At 37.8% G+C, this 18,573-nt stretch overlaps 3 protein-coding genes across 3 annotated transcripts in view; 2 read left to right on the top strand and 1 right to left on the bottom strand.

Moving 5' to 3' along the window:
* LOC127177051 (uncharacterized) overlaps positions 1–18,573 on the top strand; it is a 219,621-nt gene that overhangs the window by 169,665 nt on the left and 31,383 nt on the right. The window lies entirely within an intron of this gene.
* Positions 2,139–10,663, bottom strand: sgpp2 (sphingosine-1-phosphate phosphatase 2). The gene is made up of 5 exons (XM_051129008.1): positions 9,441–10,663; positions 8,746–8,907; positions 5,430–5,609; positions 3,710–3,799; positions 2,139–2,951 (listed from the first exon to the last, which is right to left on the bottom strand). The coding sequence occupies exons 1-5, from the start codon at positions 9,849–9,851 to the stop codon at positions 2,388–2,390; spliced, it is 1,407 nt and encodes a 468-aa protein (XP_050984965.1). The 5' UTR covers positions 9,852–10,663; the 3' UTR covers positions 2,139–2,387.
* LOC127177049 (E3 ubiquitin-protein ligase RNF186) lies at positions 12,229–15,747 on the top strand. The gene has a single exon (XM_051129025.1). The coding sequence runs from the start codon at positions 12,396–12,398 to the stop codon at positions 13,161–13,163; it is 768 nt and encodes a 255-aa protein (XP_050984982.1). The 5' UTR covers positions 12,229–12,395; the 3' UTR covers positions 13,164–15,747.

Genomic DNA, 18,573 nt, shown 5'->3' with positions numbered 1-18,573 from the left:
GATCACTAATTAACAAGCCCAAATCTGTGTTTGATTTGAGATGATAGTGGAGTATTGTCTGGTTTAACAGGTTATCAGACAGGTCAGGGCAAGAGAGTCGGGCTCCACCTGATTTCCAGCAGATATATCGTAACGGACTTGTTTGCAGGCAGCTGACAGAATGTTTTCATCATCTTAAAAGCTAAACGGTTCAGTTTATATGCTTCATATGAGCGGATTAGCTTTGCATACTGACATATGTGTTAGTTTCATAGTGTTCATTTGCTTTTGTTAAAAAGTATGTCTTTGGTGTCTGAACTATAAGTTCAAAAGGGTAAGTGATTATAGACTATTATGCGGTCTTCACTTTGTGTGTGTGAAAGGATGGTCTGTGTGTACACTGCATTTAAGAGGGTTTGTGGCTATATGAGAGGCGTGTTTATGGTTTCTGTAGCGTTTGTCATAAAGAACTGTTACCCTCAACAGCAAACACTCCTCAACACCATTAACAAACACAAAGCAAACATGGAAAAAATGAAGGGACAGAGAAGACTTACTGGAAGCCGTTTATACTGTTTATGTTTATTCATTTCTTTTACCACAACAGTAAAAGCTCATAAACACACATCCTGAGTGTCATACTCGGCAATTCAAAATACAAAATGTTCTTCAGTATTTTGTAATAAATATCACAAGCATAACTGTGGTAAAAAGCATGAAAGTATGACAAACCATAGATCTGAGGCAGTCAAAGCACTGTATTTTCGTTAAAATGGTCATTATTAAACATCATCTGCGACCACACTAAACTGAACTTAGACCTTTTTCCTCAAGGGCAAGACTTCACGTGCCACATTTGCAAAAATTTCGGCGAAATTTTGCGGGCAAAAAGGTCCGTTGTCAACAGAATAGCACAACTCGCGCAGAAATCACATTCAAATCAAGCAGCTTTCCGTTGGTCAATGCGGCAAATTCGCGCCATAAATATTCAAATCTATGATGCGCGCGAAAAGCTTGAACCCGTCACGAAATCTGTGTGAGGAAATCTTTCGCCCTCACACGAATTTCCCGATCACGTGGATTCCTATTGAAATGAGCGAATTTTCATGAGCGAAATCCACTCAACGGTAAGAACCGCAAATCAAACTTTTAAGGCGATGCTGTCCTTAGTAAAATATCAAATCTACTCTTAATACCTAATAACAATATCAATTATTCTGATAGTTTTACCTGATAAAAATGCTTCTACACTGGAAGTCTTTGGGGCAACAACCGTAATTCTATACCACAGACTAACGGTTATAACTGAAGTTATGGCTAAAAGTAGAAATTACCGTTTGCTGTAGATCCTGCCAGATGAGCTTAAAGGTGAAATGTATAATGTTAAATTATGTTCTCATATTCTATCATAATGTAAGGTATACATTGTATTGTCCCACATAACGTTACCTTATTTGTTTAATCATTAATATCAGCACTGACTTAACCAGTGTTTATGGCAGGACTATTTGATGTAATTTAGTAGGCCAAAACAGAAGTTATCACCTTGGTAAGTACGATAAAAACCCAATAGGATTTTAACATTGGCTTTTGGATTGTTGCAGAAAATAAGATCAGGGACCAGTAAAAGTTTATGATTCTTACATGGTCTTCATGATAATCTCCACAAATGACGAAACATAAATACAACTGTGAACTATAACGTGGGCTATAAACGAATTTCACCACCATTAAGCTTCCGATAACTCGTTGGAAAAGTTTAAGTTAGAATAGTTTGCAATAGTGCAATTCTAAACATAATGAGGCTGTGAAAGTGACTAGCGAGTAGATGAGTTTGGTGTGATGACGTTTAATGTCCTAGAATACCTCTGTAGTAGCTACTTTTTAATCAACTTTTTCAAGACAAGCTCTAAAATTAAAATCAGTGGAGTATTACTGATATATTTTATGTTGTAGAATAAGTGTGAAAATATCTTGTGCTTGTGTAAACATGGATATTAAACAAAAAACCTGTACACAAAAAACAAATGACTTGGAGACAATGTAACCAGAAGCGCAAAAAAAGCACACAAGTGTTAAAATACACTAATTTTCATGCAAAAATGCGAACTGTTTTCACTCTATAGCAGAAGGAAATTATTCATTGGTCATTTTTCAAATTATTTGTATGCAGTTATGATTTCATTTGGTGACTCTTGTGGCACAGGAATTACACACTTCATCTTTAGCTTGTATTTAACCAAGAATATTCCTTTAAAAATCAGTGCAGCTAGTAGGTTTAACAAACTATTGTTCAATGTGTGAATTCATGTGCCAACCATTCCTGAACAAAGACTAAAGTGATTTTCTCCCTGAGAACGAATTATGAATTGATATTCTGTTCAAACTCGCCTGTAAACACTGAGAAATTACACAGAATTTCCCAAACCCCAGATTCCCATCATCACAAACACTCTGTTCACCAAGATACTGTTGACCAGTCCGATGGCAACATACGTGCTGAACTTATACGGTACCTCGATCTCTTTCCTCCTGCGTGCATCGATGTCACTCACAGACGCTCCGTAAATTCGACAGAGCACCCGCAGACTCACCCAGCGCACCGTCTGCCGGGTCAGGACCAGCATCCCTAACCCAACCACAAACCGGGCCATACCGAGACCCAAGGCTGCAAGGGTCAGGGGGGGAAGGGTCGCTGGAAAAGGCCCGGCTAGGTCAAAGGTCAAGCCCAAACGCTCATTCACCCAGTATCCAACTGCACATCCCGAACAGCATGCTAAAATAATAGTGGTGTCCCCCCGAGTGGTGCTGTAATGGTCCAGTTTAGGGTACTTATAGCACAGGAAGAGGGGCAGAACCACCCCCACCACAGGAGCGAGAGGGTTGTGGAGCTGCAGGTAGTCAATGGTTCCCCAGTATGGGTACGACACTGCCATGATGACGGCTGAAATTACAACGCCACAGATCACATCCTGAGAGGAAGAGGAAACATAAAGAAGAAAGATTTCAACCATTAGTATCAGACTCTGTAATTCTAGCTTATACACAGTCATAATGGCATAATAATGCAGTTTCTATGGCATTATTATGAAATATGCACACATTTTCTATGCAATGGGGAAACGTGACTGGTTGTTAACGGTGTTCAGGTCTGTTACCGTGTTATGCATTCGATAGGGTGTTCGGAGTGATTACTGTGTTGCTATGCTGTAGCTAGGGTGCTCTGATAGGTTTTCAATGTGTTGCTGTGCTGTTGCTAGAGTATTGTACATGGTTGTTAAAATGTTTCAAGCTGGCGGCAGGGGTAATCTTGCGTTGCTGTGTGGTTGCTAGGGTGTTTAGCCATTTGGGCAATTCACCTGTAATGTGACATGTTAAACCCCATTTAAAAAACTCATTAACAGCTAGATTTAATGCTAAACTACAAGTTTTTGTACATTATTATATATACAATATCACTAATACAAATCTTTGAATATTAAAATGTAAATATTTGATAATATTCACATTGATTTTAATTCATATTTATTATGTTAATATCTCCAAGCATGAGCAATAGGCCAAACATTCGCCTCAGCACGATGCACCACTACAGCTGTGCTATTTTAAAGGAACTAGAGGTAAAATCTATGGAGAGCAGCCAGACTACATGAATTATACAGGAGTATAAATGTTTCATATCAAACTCCAAAAGCGCATGTCCATTTTAAAGTCTCTCTTCCAGACTTACCAGAGCAGAGTGCATGCCGGTATAAAGACGACTCAGACACACCAGCGTAGACAGAACCACGGCCACAATCAGTCCCAGTTCAAATGGGAACTAACATGCACAAAGACAGAAAAACGAATAGATCAATTAAAAATAAGCATTTTATCGTCATTCACAGTCAGTTTGATGTCACTCATGTCGTAAGTGGTCATATTTGAACATAAATACAATTCAGATTTGAAAGCGATGACAGAGGGTAAGATTTTCTATAAATAATGTGCTAAATTTGGTCTTTTAGCTTTATATGACTGAGTATATAGTGCATTAGTCATATGAATTTCTTCTATGGTGCTTTTTCCACCCAATCCGTCAGTGTCTTTATCAAAACATCCTCTCATCTATCTTTCCTTGTCGTCTTTTCCTCTCTCTCTCCATGATGTTGTCTCCGTCCATTCTGTATGGCAGCTCTTCTCCTAATAACATCTCTTTTCTCCTGACATGTGCTCTTCCCTCTGGTTTTATTCAGGACTCTGTTAATCACTGACAACATTGGAAGAGTCTTTACATATTCATGAAGTTGCTCCACCCCCTCTGTTCTGTCTCACTCCATCCGTCTCCCAGTCTCTCCATCTGTCTATCTCTTCTTTCCTTTCCTCCCTCTCTTTCTTCCTCTGTCAGCTGGAGGTCTTTCAATGGAAGTTAATGAAGAACTATTCTTGAATGGGCTCAAAGGATTGTGGGACAGTAAAGCTCATGTATAATTGACTGGAATGGCTTTTTTTACTTCTGAATTATACACATACAGCTCTCTGATTTCCTTTACGTACAAAGAACCAATTTTCAAATCAGTTCATTTTTATAAGCTAGTAAAATTTAACCAGTTTTAAGTAGGACAAAAACATAGTTCAGCCATTTTCAACACTATCTGGACAAACTACGTTTCTCTAATGCTCACCAAGACTGCATTTATTTGATCTAAAATATTGAATAAAACAGTAAAATTATGAAATATTTTTACAATTTAAAATAACTGTTTTCTATTTGAATACATTTTAAAATTTAATTTATTACTGTGATGCAAAGCTGAATTTTCAGCATCATTACTCCAGTCTTCAGTGTCACATGGTCCTTCAGAACTCATTCTAACATGCTGATTTGCTGCTCAGGAAACATTTCTGATTATTATTAGTGTTGAAAACAATTGTGCTGACTAATATTTTAAATTATCTTCACCAAACATTCATACTCATATAATTGTTTACATTTAAATAAAATTAAATAAAATATAATAACCTTTTTTTTTTTAAAATTGATGCCTATATAAACACGAAAAATAAGCCTACCGAGAAAAAAAACAGCAAAACACACTGCTCTTACATGGAGGACTGCAACTTTACAATCCACTGATAAAGTTTTATAATGCTTACATACGTGTGCTACTGTACGTCCCGTATTAAAACCTCTGACTCTAAAGGAGATGGAAATAGGTTTATAGGTTAACACTTATTGACCTAATATCTGAAATCACTCAAGAGTCAGAGGTTTGAAAGCTGATGAATGGCACCGTCTATACCTGACACTGATTGACAGTCATTTACTCAGAGTTCATTATAATGGCACACAACAGATGTGTGGGCGGGACTTGGGCTGACCGATGGTGACAGATGGCCCCGCCCCTTCAGCGAACTATGCAAAAACAAACCACATTCAAAGCGTTCTCAATCTAGCGTGTGTGTCTGACCTTCACTCTCTCCTGAGCACTGAGGAGGAGTGTAAATGAGATGGCCGTCGCTGCCATGGCATGTGTGGATGGCATCCCGTACTCCGCGTCCACACGCGTCTCCAGTTTGACCACAGGGGGAGATGAAGGACGTGGCAGTTTTAAAATATCCTTCATCACTTGGCCAATATACATCACCACCTGCAAAAAGAAAGACAGAAAAATTAGATGTAAATAAGGCAAAGGTAAAAATACAAAACGAGTACTGCTTCTGATAATATCCACCATTTAGGGGTAAATAAAGTACAAAAGTGTACTTGGAAAGGTACAACACTAGTGACTGCTTTTGTATCTTTTCTCTGAGAGTAAGGCCCAATTTACACAAGTGTGTTTTTGTTTTTAAACAGCGTTTTAAAATGAAAACGATTCTAGTCTACACCGGCATTTTCACTGCGTTCCAAAAACGATCTCTGTCCACAATACACAATAAAACTGAAAACACATGTCACATGACCATACATAATGAGCATGATGTTATCGTTTACACGTTCATCAAGCATATGCAGAGCCAATGTGGGCAGCCATGCCATCAATTTTCAAAGCCTCTGTTTTGGTCCGTTTACACTGAAACGCAACCTCAGAGTTTTCAAACTAAAAAGGGGTCTGCAACGTTTTCGAAACTCTCCGTTTTTGAGGGTTGAAAACGTCAGAGTAGTATAAACAAAAGGTGTAACTGTAGCAAAATGATGCATTTTAATACGAAAACGCACTAGTGTAAACGTAGCCTCTACGTACTGAGTACTTTTTTGTTAGCATTCACAGCATATTGCCAGATTTGACAATTTTCAGTTCAGTGTTATTTTAGTATAATTAATATATTAGTATATTAATATTTTAAAATAGTTTTTTTATATTTTACATTTTGTCGTTATATTAATTTAGAATTTTGAGCTAGAGTCCCGGACGCATCGGTAAAACATTTTTAAAATCGACTTACTACGAAGAAGAGCAATAAAAAAATAAAAAATATATATATAAAATGAAAAGGTGAAACATTCACAGTTTCATTTTAAGAGGTACACTGCCCTGCAAAAGTTTGGAAACACCCCTGGCAAAGTGTGGTTTTGGACGATATCAGCATAAACCCTTGTCATTTTTGGTGCAAATACATTAAAGTAACTTGACATTATTATTGAAGACCAGCAATAGTAATTTTCATTTTGATTACATAATAATGGCAATATATACGTGTCAAAGTCAGACATCCTCCTTTGCCATCTGTGATGCTTGGTTACTGGTTTAAACTTGGCCCAGGTTTTTAAAAGATTTTTGGGTCAGCACACCTTAATAGCTTCAACAACTGATTGCCAATTAAGTTTAGGATACAGTGAATTTAGGCCCAGATTATGCAGAGCTATAATAGCTGCTAATGGTAGATATTTTGATGAATCAAAAAAATTTTTTTTTCTATGTATAAACTGTTTCTGTAATAAAATATGTTTTCGTAGTTTGTGTTGTCCCTTATCAGTGCAAAATTATCACAAATTAAAAAGGATTCATGCCAATATTGTCCAAAACCCCACTTTTCTATGGCGTTTCCAAACTTTGGAAGGCAGTGTATTAGCAAAACAACAAAGCAACTGCTTTTCATGAAACTTACGTAATTACCCATCATACATTGTGATATAGCCTGGTTCGTTGGTCCGTTGGATCGGATTGCTTTCTCACTACAACTGAACCACTCCAGAGTTCGTTTTCAATCGAGCCGAGACCACCTCGTTCGGGCGATCTCAGACCAATTGTTTTGGCAGGGATCCAAATGTGATTGCTGTGTTCACATATGCCCAAACCAGCCGAGCTAAGGGGTGAAATGCGCCAGGTTCCGAAACAACCGGATAGGTGTGAATGCACCCTTAGTCCTTAAACTTAAACTACACAAAAATTAGAATAGTTGCCTTGACGGCTAGCTGAAATAAAATAAGTTGAACTTTTTAAGTTAGTTTATTTTATTTAAAGTAACAAAATGTTGTAGTGGTTTGAGTTTTATGGTATGTTTACACAATGAATGCACTAAAAATGGAAATGGTTTTTAAGATGTGTTACTGACGAAAACACTGTCAAAAAGATCCCCGTATCCAGCTTATTTTTCAACATGGAAGTAAGCCAGTTTCTGGTAATGTGTGTGAATTCCGGCTCATAAGATGCTGCAGGGAAATAACAAGAAGAATAACAAAGTGCTGTAAATGGTAAAACTGTTTGCACTACAAACCACTTCGTTCATAATCAAGATAATACATTAAAATAATATGGTAAGATATACCAGTTTGCCATGCAAAGCAGCAGCAAGAAAGGTGGATATCGGTGAAAACAACTAAAAACGCTATATTCAGGGTTGCCAGAATTTCACAATAAAACCCATCCAATTGCTACTTAAAACTATCCCAGCTGTGTTTCCAGTAAAAATTGTAGGTAAAAACTGGGGTAAAAATTGTTTTCCAGTGGCTAAATATCATGTTATTAGGGTCGCTTCAACCCACGGACATGAAAAACAACCTGTGGCAAAAGTGATTTGGCAACACAGGCTGTATAATGCATACTAGGCCAGTAGTTGGCGATGTCACTTTGTAAAAAAACAAAAAAAAAAAAAAAACACTTTAGGCCTACTCCTATAGAATGAACACATAATACACATGTGCATGACGTCAGTGATTTCATAAATTCACTTTTTAGGAGTTTATACAAGGCGATAACACTACCGTTTTTGAAAACTTGCGCTTTGAAACACGTTTTTAAAATTTGGCATTTACAGGCTCCAAAAACACCACTGGTCCAAATGAACGACCAAAACACATAAATTTAAGTTTTTACTTTTATTTAAAAATGGTGTCATTGAAACACTCCTTTAGTTAATGATAATAACCATGGATCAGTCAAGTTCAGTTTTGTTACATCCGGAAATGTAACACAATTCTAAATGAAGCTTTATCAAACGTTTGAACAAATGCATAACTTCTCTTCTCATGTTAAATTTAGTTCATTATAAATAGCTACATCGATTTCAGAGGTGAACCAATCAAATGCAGTTTGCCTGATGCTGTTGCTGTGGAAACTATATGTAAACTTGTGGAAATAGCATAAAGTGAACAAAGATCTATAATAGAAACACTGAAGAAAATGAATAAGAGTATGTAGTTTGTGTCACAACAGCTGTCCAAGTTCAATTTTATTTTGTTTCTGTCTATTCCAATCTATTTCTCCTTGTTGCAGAAAAACAAAGACCCAACAGTATGACGACTTAATCACAGGGTGTGTGTGTGTGATTTTCTCAGCCACTTACAGCCCACACATTGACAAGCCGCCTGCACAGAAATGGGTCAAGGTTCCAGTGGATGGAGGGAAGGAAGGTGATGTAAAAGACCTCATGGCCCAGAGTGGCCGATGTCACAAACAGCAAGTAGAAAAGCCAGTTCTTCACCTCATAATGAGGTCTGGGATGCTCCTGAACACAGAAATTCATCTAGCTGAATAAACTGCATCACCACATCAACAAAATCACACTTGTCAACATTTTGGAAAGTTGTAGCACCATGACAGACTTATGTTTTTATCTTACTACCATCACACATCAAACTAATTTCACTTGTTACATATTTCCCCCTAATTAGGAAAATATAGTTATGTTTATTGACATTCCTAACTAACTGAATCCACACTAAAACTGATTTTTAATTTATATAATTATTAAAGCATGTTATTAATGCAAGATTTTAAAGGGAGATTTAGGTTCAAGTGACCTGCCTTTCAGTTTAAAGTTCATTGTATATATTAACAACATAAATGGATTTTGAAAACAGTTTCTGATGTATCCACAAGATGAGACATTAAAAATTCTGACAGTCTAAACCGACCAGAGAAACAGGAAAGTCTTGTAGTTTGGTATTTGCGTTTTTAAAAGCAAAGCCTTTGCATTCGGAAACCTCTTGATTTTAATTCACCTAAATGAAGAGTCTCATTTAAATCTGATTTACTTACATCGCCTTTGGTTTCACACTGTGAACTGGCGGATTTATAGTTGGAGTTACTGTCGTGTGCGCGTGACGTCCCGTTCGCCACCTGCTCCGCTTTGCGCTGGTGTATCGTGACCGGACTGTCCTTAACGGATCCATTTAACTGTACGACTCCGTTTTGACTAACATACGAGCACGTCTCTCTCGGAACCAGGCCGCAGCACCGCTGGAAGCTGGCCACCAGTTCGGGGCTGTTAAGATACGAGATGAACCCCCACATGGCCGCGCAGAGTTTAAGCTCTGGGTGCACACACACACGCGCGCTTCCGCACCCAGCCCAGCCAACGCGCGTCCACAGGTGTGTTTTACAGCTACAGGTGATAGAGCATGAAAGTCTGCTGACGTAGACACTTAGGCTGTTTTGATTGGCTGACATGTTTACGCACGGAAAATTACCTGCTTATCGTACCTGTCACAGATGGGTCGGTCATTCATTCCATGCAGTACCTTTGACTCCGTGACTTTACATAAATGAATATTCCATTGTTGTTATTGGCATTTAGTGACGTATATTTATATATCTTCAAGTTTTTAGAAACATGTTCTGATCAAGCTCAGGCACTTCCATTTATTACTCAAATTAATGGAAGTGGCTGAGCTTGATTAGAACAAGCCTATTTATAGCAAAAATGAAGAATTAGGGATTGACAGTTATGAAGGTGTAAACTTTGTGTTCATTTTAATTTCATAGATTATATATATATGATATATTATATATATCATATATGATAACACTTTTAATGTAATTTTATCTAATGACATATAGAGTTTAAGAGTGAGACAAATTAACTAAATCATAAAACATCACAGAATTTACCAACACCCTTGCTAAAACTCTAAAAGACTGGATTATGTAATCTACTCTGCTTTCATCATCATCTGATTTATAATTTTTTCCATTTGAACAAACTATTTTCAAAATTTCAAAACAATCCTGATAACCTGAAGGCCAAATATATTTCTTTTGAACTGGGCGCTGGTGTTTGGGTTGTATTCCCACCAAAAATGCACTTCATTATCCGCTATAGAGGAATAATTAGAAGAATAACAATGTGCAGTAAACGGTAAAACAGTTTGCACTACAAACAGTGTGCTTATAATTAAGATAATACATTAAAATAATATAGATAAGACACACCAGTTTGCAATTTCGAGGAAGCAAAACAAGCTGTTTTGTACAGCTAAAAATAAAAAAGTTTACATACGCCTTGCAGAATCTGCTAATTGTTAATAATTTTACCAAAATATGAGGAATCACACAAAATGCATGCTGTTTTATTTAGCACTTACCTGAATAAGATATTTCACAAAAAAAGATGTTTACATAAAGTCCTCAAGATAAAATAATAGTTGAATTTGAAAATGAGCCAGGGTGTGAAAACTTTTTTAATTTGAGGATCAGAGTAAATTTAACTTATTTTGTCTTCTGGGAAAAATGTAAATAAAAAAATAAAATAAAAAAAAAGTGATATTTATGCAAAATCTGAAAAATGTACACATCCTCATTCTGTTCAAAAGTGTACACCACCGGCTCTTAATGCATTGTTTTTTTTTCTTCTGAAGCATCAGTGAGCGTTTAAACGTTCTGTAACAGTTGTATATCAGTTGTAACAGTCCCTCAGTTGTCCTCAGTGTGAAAAGATGAATCCAAAATCATACAGTCATTGTTGGAAAGGGTTCAAATAGACAAAAATGTTGAAAATCCAAAGAATCGGTGGCAACTGAAGGACTTTTTTGAAGAACACAGCAGGCAGTTCAACCTTTCAGGACAACCAGGGACTCATGGACAACTATATCACTAAACAAAACAAAACAAAAAGCAGGTAACATACACTTTAATAATCAAGTGTATGTAAACTTTTGAACAGGGTAATTTTTATAAGCTGAACTATTATTTTCTCTTGTTATGTGAAATATCTTATTCAGGTCAGTACTAAATAAAAAGTAACATGCATTTTGTATGATCCTTCTTATTTGGGTAAAATAATTAACTAATTAATATTCTGCAGATTTTGCCACTTGTATGTAAACTTTTGACTTTAGCTGTAGCTGGACACGGATGAGACCGGAAGCCAGACCCATCAAATTTACAAATGGTCCGCTCTTAGGGGAAGAAAAAGGTGGATAGTTAGATTACTAATTTAAATGTTTTGTTTGATTAGTGAAAATAAAAAAAAACAAACATTTTTTGTTATAAGTTAGTAGCATAATTGGAACAGTTAAGTGACAAAAATGTCATTTACATTTTCTTATATTGAGTTTTATGTTTTATCCAATATAACAACGCAAAAAGGGCGCCGGGGCTAGTTGTCACATTAAAAACATGTTAAATTGAATAGAGAACGGCTGAGAAGTCTGTGAATGAACCTAAAATAGTAGGCAAGCCTTATGATTCTCGATTATTAGTTTCCATGACAACAACGTGAGCCAGTTGAAATGTCAAACAGGTAGAGATGACTCACAATGGGGAATGAACACGGTGAAATAGCCAGCTTTCATTTCCGTGGAGTCGGGGATGATACATGGAAGGAAAAGCAGAGAGGCTTGGACAGCAAAAAAGGAGTTAAATACTGACGTAAACAGCATCCTTTAGCCGAAAGGCTCGTGCTGTTTGACCCGGACGCGTGTCTGATGCTTTGATTGAGGTGTGATTCCCGCGCCGCGCATCTTTCCGGGCTCGACGCGGTCGCAACCGCCCATCGGTTCTGGATGAGAGCGATTAAAGTCGCCCTTCAGGCGGCATTACATCACCTCCAGCCCGAACCGGAACGATAAGGTTAATTATTTACTGAACGTGCACGGAGACTAAAATAAGCGTTTTAACACAAAAATGTCCGGGTTTAACGGCGTCCGCTGACAGGATAAAAAGAAGAAAAGGCTGCTCGCGTTGTGCCGAGGATGTGAGGCAGCGCGATATGCCATGGCAGCGGCGGATGCATCAGCTAACGGGCCGGAGCCGCCCGGTCTCCCGGCACCCAAGGCGTTTCCCTATGAGGAATACGAGTGCAAAATCTGCTACAACTTTTTCGACCTCGACCGTCGGGCGCCCAAGATTTTGGAGTGTCTGCACACGTTTTGCGAGGAGTGTCTGCATTCGTTGCAGCTGTGCGAGGAGCGGCCGTGGCGCATCAGCTGCCCCGTGTGCCGCCACCGCACGCCCGTACCGGACTATCGGATCCAGAACCTGCCCAACAACACCAAGGTCACGGAGGACTTCCCTTTGTACATCGATTCGGACCCTGTGCCTCAAGATGCTCTGCCGCCCCACCGGCCTCCGCTGCACCCGGCGCTTGTTGCGCTCAGACGGGAGGAGGACGCGTCCGGTGCGTCCATGGCTGGTCACGCAACGCCGTCCACCACGACGGTGTCCACTGCGACCACGCTGTCGCAGGACTCGGTTTCGCGCTACGAAAGCTGCCACAACTGTAGGCGGCTGGCGCTGACCACCGGATGCGTGTGCGTTATCTTCTCTTTACTGTCCATGCTAGTGCTGCTCTTCATGGGCCTTATTTTCGTACACAGCCACGGCGGGCCGCCCTCGCCCGCGGGACCCCTCTGCCTGTCGGTGGCGAGCATCCTCGCCATGGTGTCGGCGATGGTAACGTGGCTCCTCTACTGGCTCAAAGACCGACCGGAACATGAAACGGGCCGCTCGGCCACCACTAATGCGAGCCGGAGAAACGCGTGATAGAAGATCAGAATCGTATGAAAAACCCGTTCAGCATTAATTTCTTAATACCAATTAGTTTACTAGTACTATCAGTATCTTTTATAGAGTTACACTAGCATTTATGTACTAGGTAGGCTAGATATGCCTATTAGTATCGATCCCAGTATACTGGGAAAAAAATTAGGCTACTTTGAAAGAATTTTCACTTAGAAATTACTTGTAAAGTTCTTAAGTAATTGTAAAGAACATTAAGTAACATAATTAAATTTGACAATTTTAAAGCATTTTATTTATTTTTTTTGCAAAACCTAACCTACTTTTCTATGAAGTTTTATTTACAAAAATCATTTTTTACAGTATGATTAGGTTAGTAACATGTTTAATCTCACTAGTTGAATATGCTTATGTTTGTGTAATGATTATTTATTGACCATTTGTTAACATTAGTTTATGCATTAACTAATAATGAACAATGCATTTGTCACAGCATTTACTAAAGCTAGTTAATAAAAAAATACAACTTTTCATTGTTAGTTCTCCTTAGCTCCAGGCCGGCAACAACATTAGAAACAACTTTTAATTTTAATATTGTATTAGTATATGTTGAAATTATTATTAATTAAGATGAGTACTTTTTTCATTGTACTAACTCATATTAACTAATGTTAATTGGAATTCACACTAAAGTCTATTCATTTAGTACTAGGGAAACTAGAAAATATACAAGCAACTCCTTGAATAGCAATTTCAATAACTAAAGAAGATCTAGTACTTATCTCATGAGTCATTATTAGATCACTTAATAATTGGGCCAGCATTTCCCTACAAGGAGTAGCCTATAAGTGCAAATTCTACTGCTTTCAACTATTTCAGCCCAAAATCTTGGAGTGCCTGCACACCTTCTGCAAGGAGTGTTTGCGTATGTTGCAATTATACAAGGAGAAGCCATGGCGCATCAGATGCCCTCTATACCGCACGTACCAGACTATCGGATACAGAACCTGCCCTGCGGCATCCACCGCAATCGGATACGTGTGTGCCATCTTCTCCTGTCTGTCCATTCTTGTGCTGCTCTTCATGGGCCTCATATTCTTGCACAGCCACCTGAGGTTCTTCTACTCGGACACCTGTGTAAGCTTGAGAAGAACTGACTTCATACATATACTGAAAATCACCAAAACATTAGTTGGTTTAACATTGTGGCAAAAATAGTTCTGGGAAAAACCCACAGCTGCCATTTGGTTTGATATTTAGTTGCTAATACAATGATATTCAGAGGTTGTGGGGATAGTATATAGTGGGGTCCAAAAGTGAGACCACTAGTAAAAATGTATCTATTTTGTATTGTTTTATAATTTAATCTAACATTATTGTTAATTACATTCACATTTATGCATTTGGCAGACATATTTATTCTAAACAACAATTGCATTTAAGGTATACATTTTATTACATCATCATTTCCTTAGGAATCAAACCATGGCATTGCTAGTTTTGTGCAAAGTTTAATTAAAAAACTGGTCAATGTCACAAATTTGCATACGATTGCATACCGTCCTTTATTAAAATCATTCTGTTTATTTTTGATTTAAATAAAATCTGGTCTTAGACTTCTGGACCTCATTGAAAAATAATACAGTTTTATCTTAGCAAATGAGACGTGCACTTATTTGACATTTTATTGACTTAAAATTCACTAATGAAAGCTAGGTGAAACACTTATGTGTATCGGCAAACGCGATTTATTGGATGATGTTCTCAAAATGGCTGCTGGGTGTTGTCATCCTCTCGCTGTATCATATATTATTGGGTCTTTGAAAAAAAAAGACCTCTGTTCTTATGGATCAATAGCTTTACTATGGAAACTGCGAATTTTATACCACCTCTTTGTTTTCCACTTCACCTATGCATCTATCACGGTAAAACCGTGTCGTTTGACAACTAACTGACAATCTCTTTTTGCTGTCGTCTGTGTGCTTTTAATGTGTGTAGCATCGCAATGCATTGACCTTAGTACTCACTTTACCATCGGATTTTTGTACCACGCAAACCTGTGATGAGCAGTATCTGATGTACCTAGTTTAGAACACAACCTGCATGATGTTAAACAAAAACTAGATACTGAAGATACTTGACTGTTCTTGGAAACGAAGGCTTTCTTGTTAATCGAATCAGTACTGCTGATGTCCACATAAACCGATGACAAATCAGTCATTTATAAAGGGTATTTTATTAATATGATGTTTCATGTAAAAAGTATTGGTGAAAAGCTACACAAATCGTACTCAAACGGTTCTCTGTTAAGGCGCTGTCGCATTTAACGTTGCTCAACGAAATTTCGCGGGCAAATATCATTCAAATAGGAATCCCCGCGAACGGGAGTTTCTCGTGAAAGTTAGATCGAGTTAGTTGGTTACTCGACTCACCGCGTCGAATTTACGTTTTTTTTGTTGTTGTTTTTTTTGCCCGCGAAATTTCGCTAATGTGACTGCACATTTAGAAACGATGTGCTTAGCGGGTGAAGCAAACGGGAATCTGACACCTGAGGAGCAGCTAGAATTTTGCTGTGTCCTTGCAGTGACAGGATGTAGCCATAGAGAAATCAATGATGAGGACTCGCACACTGGGACTGCAGCCAAGAGGTGCTTTCGAGTGTTTACTGACCCACTTATGAAACTTTGCATCTCTCCCATAGGTCATTTGTCTTGGTGTCACAAACTGAAATAATCATCCAGCTAGCTGTGGCTTGTTAACCCGAGTGCAAAACACATTGTAACTAGCCCGCTTTGGCGTTATACTTAATATATCGTCCATCCGATTGTTAAGGACAGTTGATGGTCTGTATTTCCTTCAATTAGGGTAAAGTCCATTTTCTTTAGAATGGCAAACATACTTGATCACATTCTCTTAAAAGGATGGTTAATCCAAAAATGACAATTCTGTAATTTACTCACCCCCATGTTATTCCCGAATCCTTTAGTTTTATCTGTGGAACACAAAATGAGAATTATTAAAAAAGCCATGCTCCAAACAGGACAAGAGCAAACATGAGGGTGTGTAAATCATTTTCAATCACTACTTTTAAATTAGCTACTTTTAAATTAAATTACTACGTTTAAATTAGCTCTTACGTGCCTTTCCTTTTTATTTATTGGTTTATTTATTGAAGGAATGGAACGTTTTAATAGGAACTATCAAGTGAATTTTATATAAGCTTACCATTTGATATTTGATACGTTGTGCTGTTGTTGTAGGCAGATGTGAAGGATCAAACCAGGTCTGCCCTCTGCTGGTAGGCAAGTGTAGTGTTGCGGTCATTTATGTGTAGTCATGTGAGGTTTTGCTTACATTTTTGTAAGGAAGACTTTATAAAGTGAACGTAGGGGTATTTTGAATTATTGCAGCAGTGATTCAGACAAGCAAAAGTTATTTTCCTGAGTGTTAAGGAAGTAAACAGCCATTATCCGCTGTTATTCGTGCTGTACAAAGCAACACTTGTAGAGAAAGTAGTGTAGTGTGCAGTAGTGTTATGTAGTCACCAGCTTCACAGCTCCTCCTGCCATTCTGTTAGGCAATATATGTCATTTTACTTCAGTTTACTGCCTTTTTGATCCCTGCTGAAAAGACCAACAACAAATTTTGGGTCAGTAAGATTTTTTTTGTTTCTTTTTTAAAAGAAAGAACATATTAAATCAATTGAAAGTTACAGGAAAGGCAAATGTTACAAAAGATGTCTATTTCAAGTAAATGCTTTTCAACATAAAAAATAAATAAATAATAAATTAAAAAATCCTGACAAATCATGGTTTTCTCAAAAATATGAAACTGCATATTAGAATTAGAACTGCATATTCTAAAGGATCATGTGACACTAAAGACTGGAGTAATTATGCTGAAAATTTAGCTTTGCATCACAGGAATAAATTACTGCTACTGTTACTATTACTGTTTCACTTTGATTTTAAATCAAATAAATGCAGCTTTGGTGAGCGTAAGACATTTATTTTAAAAAAATCTTACCGGCCGTAAACCTTTGAACAGTAGTGTAACTTCTGGTTACTACTGGTCTTGATGGAAATATGCAGCATTTTTGTAAAGCTGGTGGACCAAGAAAATCTTGCTGGTTAAGAAACCTGGAAGGGCCAACATTCAAAGCATAATATATGCTGGTCTTTTTAACAGGGATAAGGATAAGAAGAAGAGATAATATGCTCTTGTCCTCTGTCCTGGTCCAGATAGTTCATGTGACTCTGAAAAGGAAACAAAAACAGTCTGGTGTGAACTCCAGCCAACTCAATCTTGCTGACTCTCAGAAACAAGGACCAAACTGTAAAGAATGAAACTGATGATCAAAATGTACACATCAAAAGAAATTAATATTTCTGTACCATTCAGTGTGACCCTCCCTTGTTCTCATGGTACTGCTATTGCTGTGACTGTCTGGAGCATCAGGCCTGATGTGCACACATCTGTTTATATGTCCGTTTCTCCCGCACACATGGCCTAGTGACTGCACGGCACTTACCTGAACCCAGTGTTACTGCCTGGGATGAATATACTTCCCTTAATGCACTCCAGCCCTCTTAGTAACACTACGTAGGGTCATGGGCTTTGTACACAGCCCTTATATACTCTGTAATATGTTTATTAGAAATAGGAAATGTGTGTTTTTACTATTACGCCTCAATAATTGTTGTGAAACCTGTTTGAACTGTATTTGCACATTGAAATCGTTCTGTTTACATACAAGAACACACCTCTTGGTTGGCTAATAAATGAGAAGAAAAATGAACAAAATTGCTGTTTTCATGAATTTGTAAAAAAACTGTATGTGACTATGTGTGTGCATCTATTCACCTTAGTCTGAAACGCTAAAGTAAGCTATTTTATTTGGATGTGCGAGACTTCCGGTTTATCAGCCGCTAAAGGTTAATAAGCAAAAATAAAAGTGTATAGTAAACGGTAAAACTAGCCTGTTTGTGCTACAAACAAGTGTTAAAAGTTAAAATAACATGAAAGCAAATACCACTTTAAAGTATCAAGCAGCATAACGGACTGTTTTTGTACATGTAAAATAACAGGGAATTGCACCGGAAATCTCGGATATTCACGTTACAAATATGGCCGCTCCCGCTCTTGCGTTATAAATCGAATGGGTAAAAATTAAATCTTTTATGTCCACTAACATTAACATGTTACTGTAAATAGTCACGTAAGCAGAGTATCAAATTTATGTTTTCTGACAACTTTTCATCGTTTAAATATGAGGACGAAGTTGGACATTGTAATTTTATTCAGCTATAGCCTACAATGATGTTGACCCGTTATGATCTTGCCTAAAATTATATAGCATGACAACGAATGATAAATGTTTTCAGTACCTGGTTAAGTGTCTCAGCAGGGTATTGTCCTTCATCCGCACCATGCG

Source organism: Labeo rohita, chromosome 15 (genome assembly GCF_022985175.1).
Source record: "Labeo rohita strain BAU-BD-2019 chromosome 15, IGBB_LRoh.1.0, whole genome shotgun sequence".
Lineage (NCBI taxonomy): Eukaryota > Metazoa > Chordata > Actinopteri > Cypriniformes > Cyprinidae > Labeo > Labeo rohita.
This window is presented reverse-complemented; position numbering and strand designations above follow the sequence as displayed.

Excerpts from the sequence above, each read along its gene's own strand:
- sgpp2 (XM_051129008.1), bottom strand. The coding sequence starts at position 9,851 with ATGTCAGCCAATCAAAACAGCCTAAGTGTCTACGTCAGCAGACTTTCA. Across the intron at positions 5,610-8,745 it reads GGCTTGTCAATGTGTGGGCT|GTGGTGATGTATATTGGCCA; the intron begins GTAAGTGGCTGA and ends TTCTTTTTGCAG. Across the intron at positions 3,800-5,429 it reads GTGCTCAGGAGAGAGTGAAG|TTCCCATTTGAACTGGGACT; the intron begins GTCAGACACACA and ends TGTGCATGTTAG.
- LOC127177049 (XM_051129025.1), top strand. The coding sequence starts at position 12,396 with ATGGCAGCGGCGGATGCATCAGCTAACGGGCCGGAGCCGCCCGGTCTC.